Genomic DNA, 21,892 nt, shown 5'->3' with positions numbered 1-21,892 from the left:
GACTTGTTAATCACTACAGCAACGCAATGAGATAGGACTATCATTATGCCCACTGACAACAGAGGAAACTGAGGCAGAGGAAACTCATTTGCTAGATCCAACGATTTAAATTCAAATCAGACGCCTGATCTTAACTACTCTGGAATATCGCCTCAATAAATGTTTGCTGTTTCTCAGGAGAAATCGGTGAGAATAAAATATTTGCGGAAAACTAAAAACCAAAGATGGCTCCAAGTATGTGATTTCAGACTATCCTCCTTTTTAATCTTATCTCTTGAGGGGAGAGGGCTGTCACACAACCGTTCCAGGACACCAGACACAGAGTAACCGAGATGAAAGCGCCAATCCAGCCATCCACCGCGGCTGGGAAAAGGCCCGCTCCTTCCTAAAGAGGGACTGAGAGCGTGAGCATAGGGACACTCTGCACCCAGGAGAAAAGCACTGGGTCGGGGGAAGGATCTGGCCAGTGCCAGGCAGGCTGTCTTGAGGGGTGGGGGGTCCAGCGTGGGTTCCGGAAGCAGGAAAGGCAAGCAGGTGTGGGATCTAAATTAGGATGAGGGGTGGGGAGGGCGCTCCGCGCAGAAGGGCGCAGCTTGGCCTCCGACCTCAGCAGCGGACCCTCATCTCGGCCGCTTGTTGGTCCGCAGGCCTGGCGTGGGCTGAGACCCGCCCAGAAACCAGGAGAACTGAGGCGCGGGCGAGCCCCTTCGATTCTACGGGCTTTCCGCTCCGAGGTCCTAACTGCGCCCCACTTCAAGTCTGGCCTCTTCACAGAAGTGGCTGCACGCCTCGGGGTAAAGGGGGGAGCGGAGGGGGGGGGGGAAGAGAGCGGGGAGCCCCGAGGGAAGGGCGGGGAAGCCTGGGCCGGAAGGCGTCCCAGGATCGGCTGGGAGCCGGCGCTCTCTTTCGACGCCACCCGCTGCCCCCGCCCCCGAGCCGGCCGGGACGGCACAATGTCTCCGCCCCCAGCGCACCGCGCACCTCACCTTGAACGCCGCCCCACCCACCCCCATCTTATTGGGCCTCCCGGGCCGAGGCCTCTCGGCGATTGGTCGGGGAGGTCCGCGAAGGCCCCGCCCATCTCCCCGCCCCCGTCCCCGTCCGCCGGTACTTTGGACGGCGGCGTGGCGCCCCTCCTCCCCTCCCGGTCCCCGCCCCCTGGAGCAAATGCTGCCGAGCTGCGGCCGCGGGGCAGATGCACGCGCTCGGGCCCTTCTAGCAGGCGCGAGCAGTCGCTGGGCGCGCGAAAGCGAAAGAAGGAAGAGGAAGGGAGGGGGAGGGCGGGGTGTTGGGGAGGGGCGGGAGGAGGAAGAGGAGGAGGTTGGAGCGCGCTCGCGCTTGGCCTCGCGCCCGCGCGGAGGGAGGGGGAGAGGGGCGCGCGCGCGCACGTTCGCGTTCTCGCTCGCTCCATCCATCCATCCTCCGGTCGCGGCACACGCGCGCGCGCTCCGGGCTCGCGCCGCACCCCCCGCCCGGGAGAGGCGGGCTGGAGTGGGGGGCGGGGGGAGGGGCGCGCGGACGGCGCGCGGACTGCGCGCGGGCGGGGTGAGGTGAGGAGGAGGAGGCGGCGACGGGACAAGAAGGGAGGGGAAGGGGCCATGGCCGCCCGGTGAGGCGGCGAGGCGGGGGGGCGGCCCGACCCCCCGGCCCCGGGCCCTGGGCCCCGGGGAGAGGCGAGGACGGACCGACGGACATGGGGCTCCGGAGCAGCCGCCGCCGCCGCCGCCGCCGGAGGACGCGGCCCTGAGAGGCCGCCGGGCCCCGGCGCGGCCCCCCGGGCGGGGTGAGTACGGGACGGAGACGGGGACGGGGGAGGGGCCTGCGGGGGGCGGGGGGCGGGGCCCGAGGCGGGGCTTGGGCCCCCTCCCCCCAGGTCTGGGTCAGCGCCCCTTCCCCTCCCCCCGGGCCGACGCGGAAACGCCCGGCTTCCCCCAGCTTCCCGGCCGGGCCGGGGCCCCCAGCTCTCCCCCGTCTGGGTCCCCCTTGGGCGGGGCAGGGCCGGCCGGGGAGGGGGCGCGGGGCCTTTGTTAGGGAGCCAGGCCCCAGCCCCCGGGACAATAGAGACACCCTCCCGGACTCCTCTCCCCGGCCGGCCGGGGCTGCTGGCGGGCGGGGAAGGAGAGGGGCCGGGACGCGTCCCACTCTGTCCACTCTCTGGGGGTCGGTCTGTCCCGGCCCGGTGCCGGCCCCGGCGGCTCGGCTCTCCTCCCCCCAGTCGGTATGATGCAGCAGCAGTGCCGCAGGGACGGGGGAAGAGCCGAGGCCCGGCCTCCTACCCTTCCCAGTGCCCCCGGCTCATTCGTCAGTCCCCACCCCACTCTAGGCCGGCGGCTCCTGAAACTCGTACCCACCGTTCCGAGGGGCCCTGGGCTGTGGGTGCTGTGTCTGAATCCTTGGGTGGGGGTTCCTGGACTTTGGGGCTCTTGGAGAGACTTCCGGGCTGGTCCTGAGGGAGGGTGGGTGGTTATTTAAAGGAAGAACAGGTAAGGGGAGTGCCCGCTCCTGGCGTGCCACCCCACCGGGCACCCCCCCCCGCCCCGCCGCTCCTGCTCATGGTGGCTAGAAATGTCCCTTAGCTCTAGGCTCCTGTGAGCTCTGCTTCCCTCGTGGAGTGGCAGGCTGATTTCAAGGGAAGGCAGAGTGGGGTGAAGGTTGTAGGGTCCTAGGGCCATTTCTACTTCTGGTAGCAGTACCCCCCCAAGTGGACATCCTGGCTGAAAGCAGAGGTGACTCTGAGGAGAGTCTTTAGGGAAGGCGGGGGGGTGTATTTAGGAGTCTGTGCAGTTCTTTGCCACACCCTGTGGGTTTGCTTTGAGGCCTTGGAGTTCCTTCTCCTCCCCCTGCTGCATTGCACCATGGGTATCAAAGAGGGGTTTGAGTTTTGGGGACCTAGGGTGAGCTGCTGCCTCCTATAGACCCAGACTCTGATTGGCAGTGGAGTCCAGGGCCTGAGCTCAGGCCTGGGAAAGACTAGGCCCCCTTTAGGTTTCAGGCCCTGAAGGACCATCCAGACTTAGTGAGCCTGGGCCTTGGGGAGGGAGAGACCCTGATGCCAGGACTGAGCTCTGGGCAGCGAGGTGGGAGGGAAGGTGGCCGCCTTCAGAGGTGCCTTGGACTCACAACAACACCCCCACCCCCGTGTGTGCAGCCGTGTTGCCGCCCGCTGTGCTATGAGCAGTCAGAGCGCCGTCTCCACAAGAGTTTACAAATGAAAATGGAGGAAATGTCTTTGTCTGGCCTGGATAACAGCAAACTAGAGGTGAGGGCTCCCCCACGTGTGCCTCCAGTTCTTTCTCTTGATGTCTCTACGTCGCTATATCTGGCATCCACACCAAAGAGGAATTTGGGTAGTCAGCCTTGTTCCTTAAAGGGAATAGCCAGCTGAAAAGGCCAAGGATCCAGGAAGAAGAAAGAACACGAAGTCAAGATGGGGAAAATGGCAAAGAAAGCGTGATTTTTGGCTGGGGCCAGATGGCAGCAGATTTGGTTGGTGAGAGTCCAGGGGGCTGTGACTCTTGTGACCGTAGATGTTCTCCCCTGGGGCCCAGGCCATCGCTCAGGAGATATATGCGGACCTGGTCGAGGATTCTTGTTTGGGATTCTGCTTTGAGGTACACCGGGCTGTCAAGTGTGGCTACTTCTTCCTGGACGACACGGACCCTGATAGCATGAAGGATTTTGGTGAGCTTCAGGGTGAAGGAGCAGCAGTCCAGCCCTTCCCTGGGACTGTTTGGAGTTTCCTTCTCTGGAAACTGTGCTAGATGTAGCATCTGGAGCTCCTGTGAGCCGGGGGAGGGATTGAAGAGGCCGTGGGACCCCAGGTGGGAACAAGAGGAGAGGGTCCCCTGCCCACCCTGATCGCCAGCCTCTCCTGTCCCCAGAGATCGTGGACCAGCCGGGGTTGGACATCTTTGGACAGGTTTTCAACCAGTGGAAGAGCAAAGAGTGTGTTTGCCCCAATTGCAGTCGCAGCATTGCCGCCTCCCGCTTTGCTCCCCATCTGGAGAAGTGCCTGGGAATGGGTCGGAACAGCAGCCGAATCGCCAACCGCCGGTGAGAGAACCAGAGCTGCCCATTCTCTGCAGCCTGTGCCATGGTGTAGTACCCCGGGGGCATTAGGAGGGTACCGAGAGTGGGTTTTACTTGGCCCCAGATACCCCACGTGCCTCTGAAGTTGGGGGCAGAGTGGGGTGACCCCCTTGACCCTTTCTCTTCCCTCCCTTTGGCAGGATTGCCAATAGCAACAATATGAATAAGTCTGAGAGTGACCAAGAGGATAATGATGACATCAATGACAACGACTGGTCTTATGGCTCGGAAAAGAAAGGTGCTTGGGGATCTGGGGAAACTTGGGGAGCATTGGGATGAGGTGGGAAGCAGAAATTGGGTATAAAGTGGTCACAGGTTGTTGTCTTTTTTTTTTTTTTTTTTTTTGAGACGGAGTCTTGCTCTGTCGCCCAGGCTGGAGTGCAGTGGCGCAATCTCGGCTCACTGCAAGCTCCGCCTCCCGGGTTCACGCCATTCTCCTGCCTCAGCCTCCCGAGTAGCTGGGACTACAGGCGCCCGCCACTGCGCCCGGCTAAGGTTGTTGTCTTGAATGATGAAGAGAGAGTATAGTTGTGCGGTTTCCTTTTTCTTTTTTTTTTTTGAGACGGAATCTTGCTCTGTTGCCCAGGATGGGGTGCATTGGCGCAATCTTGGCTCACTGCAACCTCCGTCTCCCGGGTTCAAGTGATTCCCCTGTCTCAGCCTCCTGAGTAGCCAGGATTACAGGTGTGCGCTACCACGGCGAGCTAATTTTTTTGTTTTTAGTAGAGATGGGGTTACACCATATTGGCCAGGATGGTCTTAATCTCCTGACTTCATGATCCGCCCGCCCGGGCCTCCCAAAGTGCTGGGATTATAGGCATGAGCCACTGCGCCCAGCCTATTGTACAGTTTTCTTGAGATGCTTTTAGATTGAGAACTTAACGGAAACCCTGCTCTTTATGCTTTTGTTCCCCCTTAGCCAAGAAGAGGAAATCAGACAAGGTGAGAGCCGGGGCAAGCATTGGGGAATTAATGGGCAAAGGACAGATACCCTCCCCTTTGGGCAGGGAGTCCTCAAGTGTCTTGACTCAAGGCTGAGGTCACTGGGGGCTTGAGGGTGTCTGTGGTGGGCGGGTGGGGTGTGGGAATGGAGGGCAGGGGAGGGCACATGGGTAGACAGGCCTCCTACTGGGGAGGAAGAGTAGGAATTTGAGGATGCTGCTTTGTCAAATCTTTTTTCCTTCCCTGGGTTCTCGGCTCCCCCTTATCGTTACCCTTTCCCCAAAGCTATGGTATCTCCCATTCCAGAACCCCAATTCCCCTCGAAGATCCAAGTCTTTAAAACACAAAAATGGTAAGTGGGGCCGGAGCAATGGGATTGCTTCTAGCTACGTCTTCTGGGACTCATTGCTGGGGGGTGGAGGTGGGGCCCGGGGATAGGGGAATTGAGGGAGGGCCTGTGATCCTTCTGTCACCCCCACTTCCTCTCTGGTTATTTTCAGGGTTCTCTGTCTGTACCTCTGCATCAAACACCCTTCCCCTTCTTTTTTCTTCTTCAGGGGAACTTAGCAATTCGGATCCTTTTAAGGTGAGTATGGGCCGCCCCTCGCACTTGCTCTCATTGTCCTGGTTGTGAGGTGGTAGGGAATTGGACAAGTAGGGATCAGAATGCTGACAGCCAGAGGCACTGATGAGCTATTTGGATCTTATATATTTATGTTCTTTCTGAGTCCCGCCCCTTATCCATAGGCAGGTGGGATGAGAGAAATCACTTGGAAAACGGCAGGGTTGTCCTAAAGCCTCTCGCTTAGAAAGGCACCAGAGGGACTGATTCTCGCTTCCCCCCGGCCCCTGTCTCTTCTCTGCCCCATCTCTAACCTGTACCTCTGGTTCTCCTGCAGTATAACAATTCAACTGGGATCAGCTATGAGACCCTGGGGCCAGAGGAGCTTCGCAGCCTGCTCACCACGGTGAGGGGGACCGGCAAGGGAGAAGGCCCTTGGGAGTGGGCTGGAGCCATAGGCAGTGGTCAAGGCCGGGGAGGAAGCTGGTGACATAGCAGTCAGGGCCATATTGTTCTCTCTTTCTGGAATTAGGTTTCCTGGCCCATAGTGTCCTGGGACTGTCTGCTCTGGACACCTTGGGGCCATCTCTGCTTGTGCTTTCTAGCATTTATGCAGAAGGGAACATCTAGCATCTAGAGTAGGTTCCCTCCATCCCTCCTTTCAGCTTATATTCCTCTTCCAGCAATGTGGGGTGATTTCTGAACACACCAAGAAGATGTGCACAAGGTGAGCACAGAACCTAGAAAGGGGGCCAGGGGCCTCCTGCACACTCACCATGGGCATGGGTCGGACTTGAGCAATGGGGCTTCTGCCCTTCCCCTTCCCTCCTCTAATGATCAGGCCTTCGGCCACAGTCTGGGGACGAATCTGCACTCATCCCTTCCCTGTCTGTGCCTGTGGCTCCTGCCTTGCCGAGAGGAGGGGCTTTACCTGAGTTCCTCAGACCCCTCCCTGCCTTGCCTCACCACCAGGTCCCTACGCTGCCCACAGCACACAGATGAGCAGAGGCGAACCGTGCGGATTTATTTCCTCGGGCCCTCGGCGTAAGTGGCCCTACAGGAGGGATGGGGGGTTATGACCAGTTAGGGCGATGATCGCTATCTCTAAAGCCCTTCTTTGGCTCATCCCCTTTCTAGCGTCCTTCCAGAGGTCGAGAGCTCCCTGGATAATGACAGCTTTGACATGACTGACAGCCAGGCCCTGATCAGCCGGCTTCAGTGGGATGGCTCCTCTGACCTCTCACCCTCTGATTCAGGCTCCTCCAAGACGAGTGAAAATCAGGGATGGGGTCTAGGTACGTGATACAGTTGGGCCCCAGGGGCTGTGCCCGAAGCCGTGGGAGTGCCACGTCTCCTGCCACAACCCTACTCTCATCCTTTGTGTCTCTTTCTCTACAGGTACCAACAGCTCTGAGTCACGGAAAACCAAGAAAAAGAAATCCCATCTGAGCCTGGTAGGGACTGCCTCCGGCCTAGGTTCCAACAAGAAGAAGAAGCCAAAGCCACCGGCACCCCCGACGCCCAGCATCTATGATGACATCAACTGACTTGGGTGCAAGGGATAGCCTTTGGCTGAGCAGAGCCCTCTCTCCTGACCCCCACCCAGGTGGCATAGCCTGGCAAATGGACGGCTGCTGGGGGTTGGGGCTTGGGAAGCTTGGTGGGCCAGGCAGGCAGAGGATCCGATTATGCGCCCCTGGGGGGTGTCAAAGTCCTCTGCAATGGAGCACGACTCCTCAGCGTGCAGGACTCAGACCTGGACATATTATGCCTTGGACATAAGTTTGGTGGGGAGGCAGTTTTCCTATTTATTCTGTGAGTTACTGGATGTCCAGCTAGGCCAGGGGCCTGACCTGGGCGCTGTGCCAGGGCACTGCCTGCCCCCCACCCCAGGAACTGGACTAAGCCCTGCTGAGGGGCAATGTGGTGACCCGGGAGGCTGTGGGTTGGAAGCTGAGCCTGGAGGGGGCCTGCCTTGGCCGCCCTCAGCAATGTGAATGGGTCCGGTGCTTGGAGCTGAGGGGCAAGGCTGGGCATGTCCTGTCTGTGTGCAGAATCCTATCAAATGCCCCCAGTCCCAGGGGTAGGCAGGCACAGAGTGCTGTCTGCTGAGGTGGGCGTCCAGAACTGCCGCCACCTTCCCTGCCCCTCACAGGGGCAGCCCTTTCCCCTCAGTCCCCATGGGCCTCCTTGGCAGCAGGAGCTGTCCTTTTGTTGTTGGGTGCCAGGAAAGGGCCTCCAGCCTCTACAGCTTCAAGGAATGGGAAAGGGAGGGTAGGAAGAGGGAGAAGTGTCAGAATTCCTCCCCCTGTCTCTCCTCCCTGACCCAGGGCTGGTGAGGAGTGGGGCCCCAAGGTGAGAGGGAACGGTGCTGCTTTATTTGAAATGTTTTCTTACCTCATTCCCTGCCCCAGGAAGGGACCCAGCCTCACCCTCCTGGGGTGGCCCCGTGTTCCTCCTGCCCATCCTGCCCCACTGCCCTACCGGGGCAGCCCAGGTTCCCAACTGCTGCTTCCACCCCCTTCACCTTGACCGGCTTCAGTTTCTCTCGGCGCTCCTGCCTCCAAAGCCTGCCCTGTTTCCCTTCCTTAGCGCTTTTAAGTTATTTATTCTGTACTTGTGGTTTGGGGCTCTGAGGAAAATCCTAATCTCGTGCCTCTCCCCCTTTGCTAGGAGTCGGGTGGGAAGAGAGGGTGGCCTCTGTGCTCCGGGTTGTCAGTGGAGGGGAAGGGGTGTCATTGCCCCTCTCTGGGACTGTCATGCCAGTGTGCCCACCTGCCTGGTCTACATCCTGAAGAGATGTACCGTCCCCCCTCCATGCGGGCACCACCACTCCCAGGAGCCAAGCTGGAGGACCGCGACCTGGGCTGGGAGCAGAGCTGACTGACACGGGTGGAGGTGACCCTGAGCCAAGTTCTCTGGCACTTCCTGGACATGTCCCCTGCCCTCTTCCCAAGAGGAGCCATCCCACATTTGGGTAGCTAGTACCCAGGACTGGTTGGACTGATCGGGTTAGGGACCCTAGAGGGTTAAGGGAACAACAGAGATGGGGCTGCAATGCCCTGTCTGGAACTCCGCTCTCCCCCTGGGGTGGTTCTGATTGTGGCTCATGCCTGGTTGCAAATTGGTTTTTAACCCACAAATTGTGATTATTTTTTAAAAAGCCAAACATTTTGGCAGGAGTTAGAATAAATCCTGGGGCCTAGGCTCCTCCGTTCTTGGCCCTCCGTAGCCTTCTCCCTCTGAGGGGAGGCCGGAGGGAGAGGAGGATCTCAGCAGGCCTCCAGCCGCTTCCAGATGCAGTCTGGGGAGTGGGCTGAAGGTGAAGGGAGGAAGGCTGTGGGCCACTCTCCCTTCTGAGAGGCAGCTGCAGCTCAGGCCCTAATACACTCTTTGCCCTGTGGCTTCTCCCTTTTTCCCCCTTCTGGTTGGAGGAGGGAGAAGTGGGAAGTAGTTTGGGAACTGGTTTGTCCACATAAACTTCCCCATTGTTCCTTGGCCCGCCCTCAGGGCAGAGCCCCCTGCCCAGGCTGGGTAAGAGATGGGCTTGGTCCAGCAGGGACTCTGAGGGAACAAACCCTTTTCCTTCTGGGGAGAGAGTGCCCCCCTACCATGTAGTTGAACAGGGGCTAGGAGCTCCCCACTCCCCTCCCTTTAACAGCAGGCTGTGTGGGTTTCAATTCCCATCCTTCCCACCCCGGCTAGGTGTTGTCCACCCTGTATCCTATCATGTGTCTGAGTGTGTGTGGGGGGGTTCTGTACTAATTTCCATGGCCGGTGGCTTTTCCTTCCATGCATCACTCCCCCCCGCATGCCCAGGGGCCACCCGCCTGGCATTACCGCATGCTGGGGTCATTGGGGGAGGGGGGTGGGGCTCACGCTGTCCTGTGGTCTTGAGATTTTTATTTTTGCATATGTAATCCATTCTGTACAGGTAGCTAACTTTGTAAACGCTGTGTATTCCCTCTGCCCCCATGGCTGCTGGTGTAAATAAACTGCATCTCCCGTTGGTAGCCCCGGCCTACCTACCCTCATTACCATATTGCTGGGGGCAGCGCAGTCATTCTCTGTCACAGAAAGAGGCTCCAGGACCACAAAAGGGAACTTTATTCAGTCACAGACACTGACCCTCCAATAGCCCCAGAAGCAGGAGCCTAGGGCCCAGCGATCCATACCCAGTCCTTGGAATTGGGAAGGGTAGGACGCTGGCCAAGGGCCAGTGCTGTCTCTTGCTTACAGCCTGAGGCCTACGGGAGCAGCAGCTGTGGCCTGGCCGCTCCCAATGCTGGGGGCTTGGCTTGGTGTCCTGTCCCCTTCCTGACTGAGCTCTATGAAGGACTCTTAAAAAAATAAAATGCAAGCAAAGTGCTTTGAAAGAAGGAAGGACACCCTATTCCTGCTAAGGGGTAGAGGGAGAAGGTGAAGGCGGCTAGGTGCCCATAAGAGAAGGCTGGCACAATCTTCATTCCCGCCTGTGTGATTTCAGTCTCAAAAGGTATTTGGCTGAGAAATGGAAGGATACTCCAGGATTCCTATGGAGGTGTGCTGGGGCCATGCTGAGCTGCCCAGGCAGGCAGCCCTGGGTGCTGGGGGCAGACATGCAGGACACTGGGAAGAGCCAGGACCACAGGTGGGAGGGAATCTCAGAGCCCAGGCTCCCCACTGAGCTTGGCCAGCAGCTTTGAACTCCTTCAGGAGGACCCTAAAAGTGAAGGAAGATGACATCCTCATTTCTACCTGAGTTGTGCTTGCACAGAAGGGACGTCTGTACTCCTGTGGACGAGAAGAGGAGGCCCCGTACCTGCCTCCTGTGTCCTATGGAGGAGATTTCCATCACATCCTTTCCACCCCTCCCTCCCAGGCCCTTGGGCCCAGCTCTGGCCAGGAAAAGGGGGGAGGCCGTAAAGGAGGAAGACCATGCCTTTCATTTTCTTCCTATGTCCTTATCGTCCATACATCCCAAATACTAGGAAGCTGAAGAAGACGGTGACTCCCACCAGGGAGACAGTGGCAGGTGCTGTGAAGAATTGGCGGTAATTGATTCGGAAGTACCAGACCACACCCAATAGCACCACAAAGACAGGCACCATGAGGCTGCCCACATTGACACCAAGGCTGGGTGGCTCAGTGGCTGAGGGGGCCAAGGAGGCTGAGGGGCCTGGAACAGCTGACCCTGGGGGTGAGCGGTGGCAGTGAATCACACAGTTGTCAGTAATGTTCAGAGAACGCAGTGTGCAGGCTGGGTCCTGTAGCAGGCGGCCCTGGTAGATCAGTTTCATGTGGCTTTCTTGTCCAGGGAAGTATTTGCTGTAAGGATGAAAGACATGGAAGGAAAGACAGAGGGTGAGGAATGAGAAAGCAAAAAGGCCTGGACCAACAAAGGGGAGTGGGGAAAAATTAGAGGGTGGATTTTTTTTTTCCCTCATCTTTTTTTTTAATTTTAATTTTTATTTATTTATATTTATTTTTATTTTTTTATTTTATTTTTATTTATTTATTTATTTTTTTTTGAGACGGAGTCTTGCTCTGTCGCCCAGGCTGGAGTGCAGTGGCCGGATCTCAGCTCACTGCAAGCTCCGCCTCCCGGGTTCACACCATTCTCCTGCCTCAGCCTCCCAAGTAGCTGGGACTACAGGCGCCCGCCACCTCGCCCGGCCAGTTTTTTTGTATTTTTTTAGTAGAGACGGGGTTTCACTGTGTTAGCCAGGATGGTCTCGATCTCCTGACCTCGTGATCCACCCGTCTCGGCCTCCCAAAGTGCTGGGATTACAGGCTTGAGCCACCGTGCCCGGCCTATTTTTATTTTTTTTTGAGACGGAGTCTCGCTCTGTTGCCAGGCTGGAGTGCAGTGGCGTGATCTTGGCTCACTACAACCTCCACCTCCTGGGTTCAAGCAATTCTCCTGCCTCAGCCTCCCAAGTAGCTGGGACTACAGGAATGCGGCACCGCGCCCAGCTAATTTTTGTTTTTTTTTTTTTTAGTAGAGACGGGGTTTCACCATTTTGGCCAGGATGGTCTTGATGTCTTGACCTTGTGATCTGCCCAAAGTGCTGGGATTACAGGCGTGAGCCACTGTGCCCGGCCTCCCTCATCTTTATCCTTAACTAATGAAGAGTGTATTTGTTTTGTTTTGTTTTTTTGAGACTGAGTCTCACTCTGTCACCCAGGCTGGTGTGCAATGGCGCAATCTCAGCTCACTACAACCTCTGCCTCCCAGGTTCAAGCAATTCTCCTGCCTTAGCCTCCTGAGTAGCTGGGATGAGATGGGGTTTCACCATATTGGTCAGGCTGGTCTCAAACTCCTGACCTTGTGATGCACCCACCTTGGCCTCCCAAAGTGCTGGGAGCCACCGCGCCCGGCCTGAGGGGTGTATTTCTAAGAAAGTATCTACGTGCCCTTAGTAGGGGCTGGATCTTATACTTCCCTGCAGCTCCTACGTCTGCACCAGCCTCCTTAGAGGCAACCAAGGGCTGGGGGATGAGCACAAGCAGCTTCCCACTTCCCAGGCCACTCACCTCTTCAGGGCACCCACGGTATCCTCTGGCCTAGCCACAGCCAGCTCCTCGGTATCATTGAGGAATTTGAGCCGTACAGTGATGAGGCCAGGGCTGGGAGGGAGGCAGGTGCTATCCTCAGATCTCAGGGGGGCCTCTGGACTGCTGCTGTCTGCACCTGCTTGTCTTTTGGGCAGGCCTTGGATGTCAAGGAGATGCTCAAGGCTGGGTTCAATACCACCCCCAGCTCCAGCTTCCCCTGTGGAGTCTCCCCGACCTTCACCAGCCTCTTCAGCCTTCTCATCATTACCCTCTGATGGATGGGGGAGTTCAGTTGGCTCGGGGTTGCCTTGGCCTGCCACCAGGTGGTCCACATGCCCCAGGTGGAGGACGGATGTGTCACCTGCTGACACAATGGCGCCCAGGAGCTGGTTGCTACCGCTGTCTGCTACGTAGGTAGAGAGCCAAGCTAGGACCAAGGCTAGAATCAGCACCACCACACCTGTCACCACCATCACCTCATTACCCACACCCTCAATGAGGGTGACATCAGAGAGCTCCATGGCCTGGCTGCCGGCAGGGTCCACGCTGCAGGAACAAAGGGGGACAGCATCAGCAGAGCCTGAGGGGTTGCAACCAGGTCTCTAGTTTGTTTAGGTTCTAACTGACCCAGCCCTGAAAAACAAAAGGAGTTCAGTGTTCTGTAGAAGGGGGCACAAACCTTCCTAATTCTGGCACCCCAACGTAAAGCTAAAGACCTATCGTACCCTTTGCCTCTATTGTGAAACTCTTGCTTTCAGGTTCTGTGACCTTCCTCTCTCACACTCCAACTTCCCAATGAGCGTGGATCAGCAGGAAAAGCCCACAGCCTTGCTGCTGCTGCTGCTACTGTTGTTGCTTTTTTGGCGAATGAGGAAAAACCTTTGCTGAGGCCTGAGTTTCTCTAGGATTTCTATCACTTGGTCAAGCAAATATGTCTCCTAAGCAGCCTCCAAAGTGGCTTCAGAGAGACCCAAAAGTCTGGAATATTTTACTGCGGGGCCCGCTTAGAGGCACTGTTTAGCCATCCCTGCCGGATTGTCTCATTTCAGCCTATTTCATTCCTGGTCACAGATCCAGGCTGCCAGATGTCAAGAGTCAAAGAAAACTGACCTACCATCAAAAGCAGAGTCAGACAACCTCAAACGGGCAACTCTGTAGGGGTCACGAGCAGACACTATGCAGCAGACATTATATGCCACCTCTGAAACTTCTGGCAAGCCCCGGGGAGCAACATGGGACAGACACCAGAAGCACCACCCTCCTGGGTCACCATGGGCCCACTCCTGCAATGACCACTCCCCATGTGGAAGTGATTTGAAAAAGATTCCATAACAACTCTCACAATCCATATCTCAGTCTCTCTTCTTTCACTGTGAAGGTTCTGCTGCGGCAGTTTCTTAGAAAGGCAGGAAGGGTCCCTGCTTGATCCCTGGAGTACCTACTATGTCCTTTGGAGAATCTGCTGCTTTCACAGCTGTCCCTGGGCAAATCCAGTCTGGTGATTATCATTATCAGACTATTCTCACAGCACCTATAAAACTTCATTATACTTATCTACCTCTCCATCTCTCTATTAGACTCCTGGTAGACAAGGATCGTATGTATTTCTCTTGGTACTGAAGTGTCCAATATAATGCCCCAGTAGTTGCTCAAAGAATATCTGTGGAACACATCAACATCCTTATTTAATATACTGGCCCTGGAGTTAGAAAAACAACAACTAATTATAACCCCAGTCTCGCGTCTTACTAGCTATATCACCTCAGACAACTTTCTCAGAGCCTCAGCTTTCTCATCAGTAAAATGGGGTTAAAAACAGTACCTACCTCATGAGGTTGTTTTGAAGATGACGTGAAATCATCGAAGCAAAATACTTAGCACAGTGCCTGGCACAGTGCAAACTGCAATTGCTCAATAAATGGTAGCAATTATTTATCACACCCACAACTAATCCCTGATGGCAAGAAGGTTAATGTCATTAACCATGATTTACAGAAAAGGAAACTGCGGCGAAGAAAGACGAAAACGGCTGGCACAGACACAGGGAACTCTCGTGGGGAGGGGTCCAGCAGGACCCCAGGTGACCGGCCTCAGAGGTCTTTACTCTGTCCCTCAGCCTGTGATCTACCCTGTCCGTACCGTGACCGCACGGTGAGGAGGGGTCCCGCACCCTTTTTCTGAGGCGCAGGTTTCGCGTTTGGATGGTCCTATTCCCGCGGCGTTGGACTGGGGTCCATGGGCCCACCTGAACCGAAGGGCTGCCTGGCCCTGGCCTCCGTGATAAGCCCAGCTCTCCCGGCCCGTGAGGGGTAGGGTCGGCTAAGGGGGTCACAAACCGTCCACACCCCTCAAACTTCGGGGCGGGGCTGGGGAACTGGGGGCGGGGCTTGAGGACGCGGGGAGTCATGGGAAATTAAAGGGGGATTTGACCAGCACTGTGCCTGGATGGGGAAGTCCTCACCTGAAAAGGCCAGACTAAATGTTTTGACCTCGCCAGGACGGCCCCTGGACTCGTCTTTCCGTAGGGGTCGGGAAAAGGGCTGGCAATCTGCGATTCTGTTCAGGGTCCGGTCTCTTCCGGCTTCTCCCGGAAGCTGTTATGCCAGGGACAGGAAGTCCCGCCTCCGCGCCTTGCACTGATGACGCAAAGCTACGTAAGGCGGGCTGACGTAAAAGGTATTCTTTAAATAAAAGGGACAGGTTTCTCAGCGGAAGGAGGGGCGGAGTCATTGTTGGCGGGATTGCGGTCCTCCCAGAGCGGGGCCACGCCTGGTGGGCGGGGACTTAGACAATCCGTGTGAGACGCTGGGCCAGGGGGAGGAGTTAGCGGGGAGGTACTTGGGGAAAGGGGTGTGGCTTCGCGTCTGTGTAAGGTTGCCCGGGCTGGCGCCGCTGGGCAGAGCCGGTGCGACGTTTCCCTTTCCAGCCTTGTTCTTCGGTCCTTGCTGTCTGCCTCCCGGGCTGATTGGATTTGTTACTGCTTTGCAGCGCGCACCGAACTACAGGTTAGCGGGATTAGTAAGAACTCAGCTCTGGGCCATTCGGGAAGACAGATAAGGAGACGAGTTAGTCAACATCCAGTGCTTGAAGAGTGCGGCCCCAGGTAGCGTGGGACCCCGAGAAAGAAGGCGGGAAAGCATTTCAAAGAAGGCACAGATTCAGCGCAGGCTTAGGGCACAAAAAAGGGGAAAAGTCCAGCTTTCAAGAACTTATTCGGATTTTTGCAATTAAAATTTTTTCTTTTTTCTTTTTTGAGACGGAGTTCCGCTCTTGTTGCCCAGGCTGGAGTGCGATGGCGCGATCTCGGCTCACTGCAACCACCGCCCCCCGGGTTCAAGCGATTAGTACTGCCTCAGCCTGCCGAGTAGCTGGGGTTATACGCATGGGCCACCACGCCCCGCTAATTTTGTATTTTTAGTAGAGACAGGGTTTCTTCCTGTTGGTCAGGCTGGTCTCGAACTCCGTACCTCAGGTGATCCGCCCCCGTCTCGGCCTCCCAAAGTGCTGGGACAGGCGTGAGCCACCGCGCTCGGCCGCAATTAAAATTTTTTCCCACCGCTTTGGGAGACAGAGATGGGAGGATCGCTTGAGCCCAGGAGTTCGAGGCTGCAGTGAGCTATGATCTGAGCCACTGCACTCCACCCGACAGCGAGGCCTTGTCTAAAAAAAAAAAAAAAAAAAAAAAGCGCTGGAGTTTGAGGGTTTTGGAGAACTAATGATTAAAGGATAAATAATGCATACGGGGCAAACATAAGCAAAAAGCTTGGTGGTTTGTACCAACTGAACACTGGCAGAAGTAACACTTAGATCAAGAAATAGATAATTAGGGCGGTGGCTTACACCTGTAATCCCAGCATTTTAGGAGGCCAAGGCAGGCAGATCACAAGGTCAGGAGTTCAAGACCAGCCTAGGCAACATGGTGAAATCTCTACAAAAATACAAAAATTAGCCGGGCGTGCTGGCGCACGCCTGTAATCCTAGCTATTCAGAAGCCTGAGGCAGGAGAATGGCTTGAACCTGGGAGGCGGAGGTTGCAGTGAGCTGAGATGGAGCCACTGCACTCCAGCCTGGGTGACAGAGCGAGACTGTTTCAGGAAAAAAAAAAAAAAGAGAAAGAAATAGATAATTACCCCAGAACCTCCCCCTTCATACATTCTTCTAGCCATTAACCTCCAAAGAGTAGTCACTGTTCTGATGTCTGTCACCAGACATTAGTTTTTCTTGTTTTTGTACTTGCTATAAATGGAATCCAACTGTGTATTCTCTTCAGTGTCTAGCTTCTTTTTTGTAAGTCCTTTCATTGTGGTAAAACAAACATAGCTGTTGGGCCCAGCGGCTCACGCCTGTAATCCCAGCAATTTGGGAGGCCGAGATGGGCGGATCACGAGGTCAAGAGATCGAGACCATCCTGGCTAACACGGTGAAACCCCGTCTCTACTAAAAATACAAAAAATAAGCCAGGCATGGTGGTGGGCGCCTATAGTCCCAGCTACTTGGGAGGTTGAGGCAGGAGAATGGCGTGAACCCGGGAGGCAGAACTTGCAGTGAGCTGAGATCGTGCCACTGCATTCCAGCCTGGGCGACAGAGTGACTCCATCTCAATAAATAAATAAATAAGTAAATAAATAAATAAACAAACAAACATAGCCAGGCACGGTGGCATACACCTGTAGTCCCAGCTACTCTGAAGGCTGACTCAGCAGGGTCACTTGAGCCCAGGAGTTAAAGGCCAGCCTGGGCAACACAGGGAGACCTCTATCTCTAAAGATAAATATATACATATACATAATATAAAATGTACCATTTTAACTATTTTTAAGTTTACAATTCAGTGGCATTAAGTGCATTCACAAAGCCGGGCACAGTGGCTCATACTTGTAATCCCAGCACCTTGGGAGGCCGAGGCAGGAGGATCCCTTGAGCCAGGAGTTCAAGACCAGACTGGGCAATATGGTGAGACCCACATCTCTAAAAAAAAAGTAATTAGCTGGGCATGGTGGCGTGTGCCTGTAGTCCCAGCGACTCAGGAGGCTGAAGTGGGATGATTGACCCTAGGAGGTTAAGGCTGCAGTGAGCCATAAGCCAGCTATTCAGGAGGCTGAGGTGGGAGGATTGCTTGACCCTAGGGTCAAGATTGCAGAGAGCTGTGATCGTGGCACTATGCTCCAGCCTGGGAGACGGAGTGAGACTCCATCTCAAAATAAAAAAAAAAGTAAAGGAAAATAGCTGAGCATGGTGTCTCAAGACTGTAATTCCAACACTTTGAGAGGCTGAGGTGGGAGGATCACTTGAGCCCAGGAGTTTGAAACCAGCATAGGCAACATTGCGAGACGCTGTCTCTACAAAAAATTTAAAAATTAGCCAAGCCTGGTGGTGTGTGCCTGTAGCCCCAGCTACTTGGGAGGCTGAGGTGGAAGAATCATTGGAGCATAGGAGGTCAAGGCTACAGTGAGCTGTGATTGCGTCACTGCACTCCAGCCTGGCATACAGAAAGACCCCGTTTCAATTAATCAATAAAAAGCACTCTAGGAGATCTTCCCAAGGCAGTACACATGCTGGTCACTTGGAATCCCTCCCTAGTTCTTTCCTGCCATGGGTAATATGGATTTGTCTAACTACTCCAACATGAGTTGTTGCAAGCAGTGCTGAGAGGAATATTCCCGTATGTAGCCTGCTTTTGTGTAACTGGGAACAGTGTTTAAGGAAGTGGCCAAATTGTCCCCAAAGAGGTGATTTGCCCACCAACAGGATTTGCACACCTGGCCTTGTACCCTGAATTTTTTTTTTTTTTTTTTTTTTTTTTTTTTTGAGACAGAGTTTTACTCTGTCACCCAGGCTGGAGTGCAGTAGGAGATCATGGCTCACTGCAACCTCCGCCTCCCAGGTTCAGGGGATTCTCCTGCCTCAACCTACTGAATAGCTGGGACTACATGTGTGCACCACCACACCTGGCTAATTTTGTAGGGACAGGGTTTCACCATGTTGGCCAGGCTGGCCTCAGGTGATCCGCCTGCCTCGGCCTCCAAAAGTGCTGGGATTATAGGCGTGAGCTACCACGCCTGTCCTAATTTTTGTATTTTTAGTAGAGAAGGGGTTTCACCATGTCAGCCAGGCTGGTCTTGAACTCCTGACCTCAGGCGATCCACCCGCCTCTGCCTCCCCAAGTGCTGGGATTACAGGCATGAGCCACCGCACCCAAGTATTTTTATTTTTTAACCGTATCTTTTGTAGTTGTAAATATATCAGAAAAGGCTGAGCTGGCTGTGGTCCGTCTGCTGTAAAGGGGTAGAAAGTTCAGCATTGCCTCTGAGAGTGGGGCTCCCAGCCTCCCTCTCTAGGGAGGAGTTCTTTTTCTTCTGTCAGGCCTTTTGGCTCTGTAAAACTAAAGCACAAATTTCATCCAGAAACGGGGTGTTGCATTCTGCATAGCAAGGTAAAAAAAACTGTCTTTGTGTTGATGAAATGGAATCCCACAGATAACAGTTCTCCTGGAGGAGGGAAGGTTGGGCAGCTGCAGCAGGAGGCCAACCCCAGGACTTTGCATCCCTGTCTCCACTGTGTAACTCCAACTGGTAATAGGACTGGAGACCCCAGGATCCCTCAGCAAAAAGACTGCTGACTAAGGAGAAGACTGCTGGGAGCCCCTCCCCAGTTCCCTCCTGTGATAGGTACTATAGGTTCTGGGTCTGTGAGGGGATTTGTGTTTCTGTTATTTTTATTTATTTATTTATTTTGAGATGGGGTCTCACTCTGTCGCCCAGGCTGGAGTGCAGTGGCACAATCTCAGCTTGCTGTGACCTCAGTTCTCTGCGACCTCTGCTTCCTGGGCTCATGCGATCCTCCCACCTCAGCCTCCTGAGTAGCTGGGACCACCATCTGCACCACCACACCTGGCTAAGTATTTTGTGTTTTCTTTTTTTTTAATTTCCAGAGACAGGATCTTGTTATGTTGCCCAGGCTGGTCTCAAACTCTTGGACTCAAGTGATCTGCCCCTCCTTGGCCTCCCAAAGTGCTGGGATTACAGGCATGAGCCACCGTGCTGGGCCTTCTTTTTTCCCCCCAGCCTCAGCAACATAGTGAGACCCGTGATGGTGCATGCCTGTAGTCCCAGCTACTTGGGAGGCTGAGCTGGGAGTATTGCTTGAGTGTGGGAGGTTGAGGCTGCAGTGAGCAGTGATCATGCCACCACACTCCAACCTGGGCAACAGAGAGAGGCCCTGTCTCAAAAAAAAAACAAAATTGTTTTCGGGACAGTGTCTCAGTGTGTTGCCCAGGCTGGTCTCCAACTCCTGGGGTCCAGTGATCCTCCTGCCTCAGCCTCCCTTGTAGCTGGGACTACACAGCACCTGGCCCTTGTGTTTTTCTTGTAACATTTGCTCAATGCAGAAAACCTGAAAACCACAGAAGAGCACCAGGAGGTGGGGAATGAACATGGAATGATGGGCACCTCTGTCACATTTAAACCAAACAACATCCGTACTTTCATTTCATGCACTAATCATTTATTTGCACTCATAAAAACTGGCTTGCTTTGAAAAGCTTCTTCCAAAAGCTGTATTGTGGTACTTTTGACTCTGGGACAAGAGGAAGAAGTTGGGGGATTCGGGCAGTTGGTGGCTGGGCCCTCAGAGACCATATGTGGTGACCACTGTTTAAGACACCATTCATCACTTGGGGACGGAGGGAGCACATAGATGGACCCCAGGCTCATGGATGTTCCTCCTTCTACAGTCATTTACCAAAATACCCGTTCAAGAAATACAGTTCCAATCTCAGCCTAGTTGAGACAGACACAGGCACTTAAATAAGTACCAAGGAGGGCTCTGCAGAGACAGTGCTATTGGAACTGAGTCCTCAGGGCCAAATCAGCCTTGACCAGACCAAAAAATGTGGAAGAGTATTTCAAGCAGTGGGAATAACGCATGCAAAACCTGAAAGCAAAGAGGAGCAGGTCACATCCAGCAACTGGTGACTTGTTTACTAAGGCTGGAGATGAACCTTGGAAGGAAGAAGGGAAGTCAGAAGGCCAGATAATTTGGCAGAGGCTAGAGGCTCTGTTTTACTGAGTTGTTTTTGTTTTGTTTTGTTTTTTGAGACAGCGTTTTGCTCTTGTTGCCCAGGCTGGAATGCAATAGCGTGGTCTCGGCTTACTGCAACCTCCACCTCCCGGGTTCAAGCAATTCTCCTGTCTCAGCCTCCTAAGTAGCTGGGACTACAGGCATGCGCCACCACGCCTGGCTAATTTATTTTATTTTATTTTATTTTATTTTATTTATTTATTTTTTTTGAGACGGAGTCTCGCTCTATCGCCCAGGCTGGAGTGCAGTGGCCGGATCTCAGCTCACTGCAAGCTCCATCTCCCGGGTTCATGCCATTCTCCTGCCTCAGCCTCTGAGTAACTGGGACTACAGGTGCCCGCCACCACGCCCGGCTAGTTTTTTTGTATTTTTTTAGTAGAGACGGGGTTTCACCATGTTAGCCAGGATGGTCTCCATCTCCTGACCTCGTGATCCACCCGTCTCGGCCTCCCAAAGTGCTGGGATTACAGGCTTGAGCCACCGCGCCCGGCCTTTTGTTTTTTTTTTTAAGACCGAGTCCCACTCTGTTGCCCAGGCTGGAGTACAGTGATGCGATCTTGGCTCACTGCAACCTCCGCCTCCCAGGTTCAAGTGATTCTCCTGCCTCAGCCTCCTGAGTAGCTGGAATTACAGGCGTCCGCCACCATGCCCGGCTAATTTTTGTATTTTTAGTAGAGACAGGGTTTCACCATGTTGGCCAGGCTGGTCAACACAGGAGGAGGAGGGAGGTAAAGGCCGAGTTTGGGAACAGGCCAGAGTCTGCAGCCCTTCCTGCTGGAGAGAGGGTCTGAAGCTCAGGTCTGGTTAGAGGTCAGCAGGTGTCTCAAGAAGCCCATGGAGGGATGAGGTGGACCAGGACAGCACGTGGAGTACAGAAAAGAGGGGCAGGTGGCTGGCCGCAGTGGCTCATGCCTGTTATCCCAACACTTTGGGAGGCCAGGGCAGGTGGATCACCTGAGGTCAGTGCGAGAACAGCCTGGCCAACATGGTGAGACCCTCTCTACTGAAAATACAAAAATTAGGCCGGGCGCAGTGGCTCACGACTGTAATCCCAGCACTTTGGGAGGCCAAAGTGGGCGGATCTTGAGGTCAGGAGATCGAGACCATCCTGGTGAACACTGTGAAACCCCATCTCTACTAAAAATACAAAATAATTAGCCAGGCGTGGTGGTGATCGCCTGTAGTCCCAGCTACTCGGGAGGCTGAGGCAGGAGAATAGCGTGAACCCGGGGGGCGGAGCTTACAGTGAGCGAAGATCGTGTCACGGCACTCCAGCCTGGACAACATCGAGACTTCGTCTCAAAAAAAAGCCAGGTGTAGGCCGGGTGCGGTGGCTCACGCCTGTAATCCCAGCACTTTGGGAGGCCGAGGCGGGCGGATCACAAGGTCAGGAGATCGAGACCACGGTGAAACCCCGTCTCTACTAAAAAAAAATACAAAAAAAAAATGAGCTGGGCGCAGTGGCGGGCGCCTGTAGTCCCAGCTACTCGGGAGGCTGGGGCAGGAGAATGGCGTGAACCCAGGAGGCGGAGCTTGCAGTGAGCCAGGATCGCGCCACTGCACTCCAGCTTGGGCGACAGAGCAAGACTCCATCTCAAAAAAAAAAAAAAAAAGCCAGGTGTGGTGACTCACGCCTGTAGTCCCAGCTACTTGGAAGGCTGGGGCACAAGAATCGCTTGAACC

At 54.9% G+C, this 21,892-nt stretch overlaps 2 protein-coding genes and 1 long non-coding RNA gene across 21 annotated transcripts; 2 read left to right on the top strand and 1 right to left on the bottom strand.

The window, feature by feature from the left end:
• The first annotated feature begins 1,394 nt into the window (after positions 1-1,394).
• ATXN7L3 (ataxin 7 like 3) lies at positions 1,395-9,606 on the top strand. Of its 16 annotated transcripts, none has more exons than XM_045374699.2 (13): positions 1,395-1,783; positions 3,149-3,259; positions 3,549-3,681; positions 3,882-4,053; positions 4,230-4,327; positions 5,009-5,031; positions 5,338-5,383; positions 5,589-5,617; positions 5,931-5,999; positions 6,277-6,320; positions 6,566-6,637; positions 6,731-6,888; positions 6,992-9,606. In XM_045374699.2, exons 2-13 carry the CDS (start codon positions 3,209-3,211, stop codon positions 7,138-7,140), a joined length of 1,044 nt encoding a protein of 347 aa, XP_045230634.1. In that variant the 5' UTR covers positions 1,395-1,783; positions 3,149-3,208; the 3' UTR covers positions 7,141-9,606. The 16 variants fall into 16 exon arrangements, with proteins under 16 accessions (XP_045230634.1, XP_045230629.1, XP_045230633.1 ...); XM_045374694.2 differs by having other exon boundaries at positions 5,532-5,617; XM_045374698.2 differs by having other exon boundaries at positions 5,317-5,383.
• Positions 9,607-9,682: 76 nt separating this feature from the next.
• Positions 9,683-14,719, bottom strand: TMUB2 (transmembrane and ubiquitin like domain containing 2). 4 transcript variants are annotated; one of them, XM_045374701.1, is made up of 4 exons: positions 14,592-14,719; positions 13,957-14,084; positions 12,110-12,676; positions 9,683-10,900 (listed from the first exon to the last, which is right to left on the bottom strand). In XM_045374701.1, exons 2-4 carry the CDS (start codon positions 13,989-13,991, stop codon positions 10,537-10,539), a joined length of 966 nt encoding a protein of 321 aa, XP_045230636.1. In that variant the 5' UTR covers positions 13,992-14,084; positions 14,592-14,719; the 3' UTR covers positions 9,683-10,536. The 4 variants fall into 4 exon arrangements, with proteins under 4 accessions (XP_045230636.1, XP_045230638.1, XP_065387739.1 ...); XM_045374703.1 differs by lacking the exon at positions 13,957-14,084 and having other exon boundaries at positions 12,110-12,763; XM_065531667.1 differs by lacking the exon at positions 13,957-14,084.
• Positions 14,720-14,992: 273 nt separating this feature from the next.
• On the top strand, positions 14,993-20,342 carry LOC123569360 (uncharacterized). The gene is made up of 2 exons (XR_012425930.1): positions 14,993-15,135; positions 18,892-20,342. It is a non-coding gene; the product is annotated as an uncharacterized lncRNA (long non-coding RNA).
• The last annotated feature ends 1,550 nt before the right edge of the window (positions 20,343-21,892 follow it).

Source organism: Macaca fascicularis, chromosome 16 (assembly GCF_037993035.2).
Source record: "Macaca fascicularis isolate 582-1 chromosome 16, T2T-MFA8v1.1".
NCBI lineage: Eukaryota > Metazoa > Chordata > Mammalia > Primates > Cercopithecidae > Macaca > Macaca fascicularis.
Note: the sequence above shows the minus strand (reverse complement) of the source record. Positions and strands in the feature narration are given on the sequence as shown.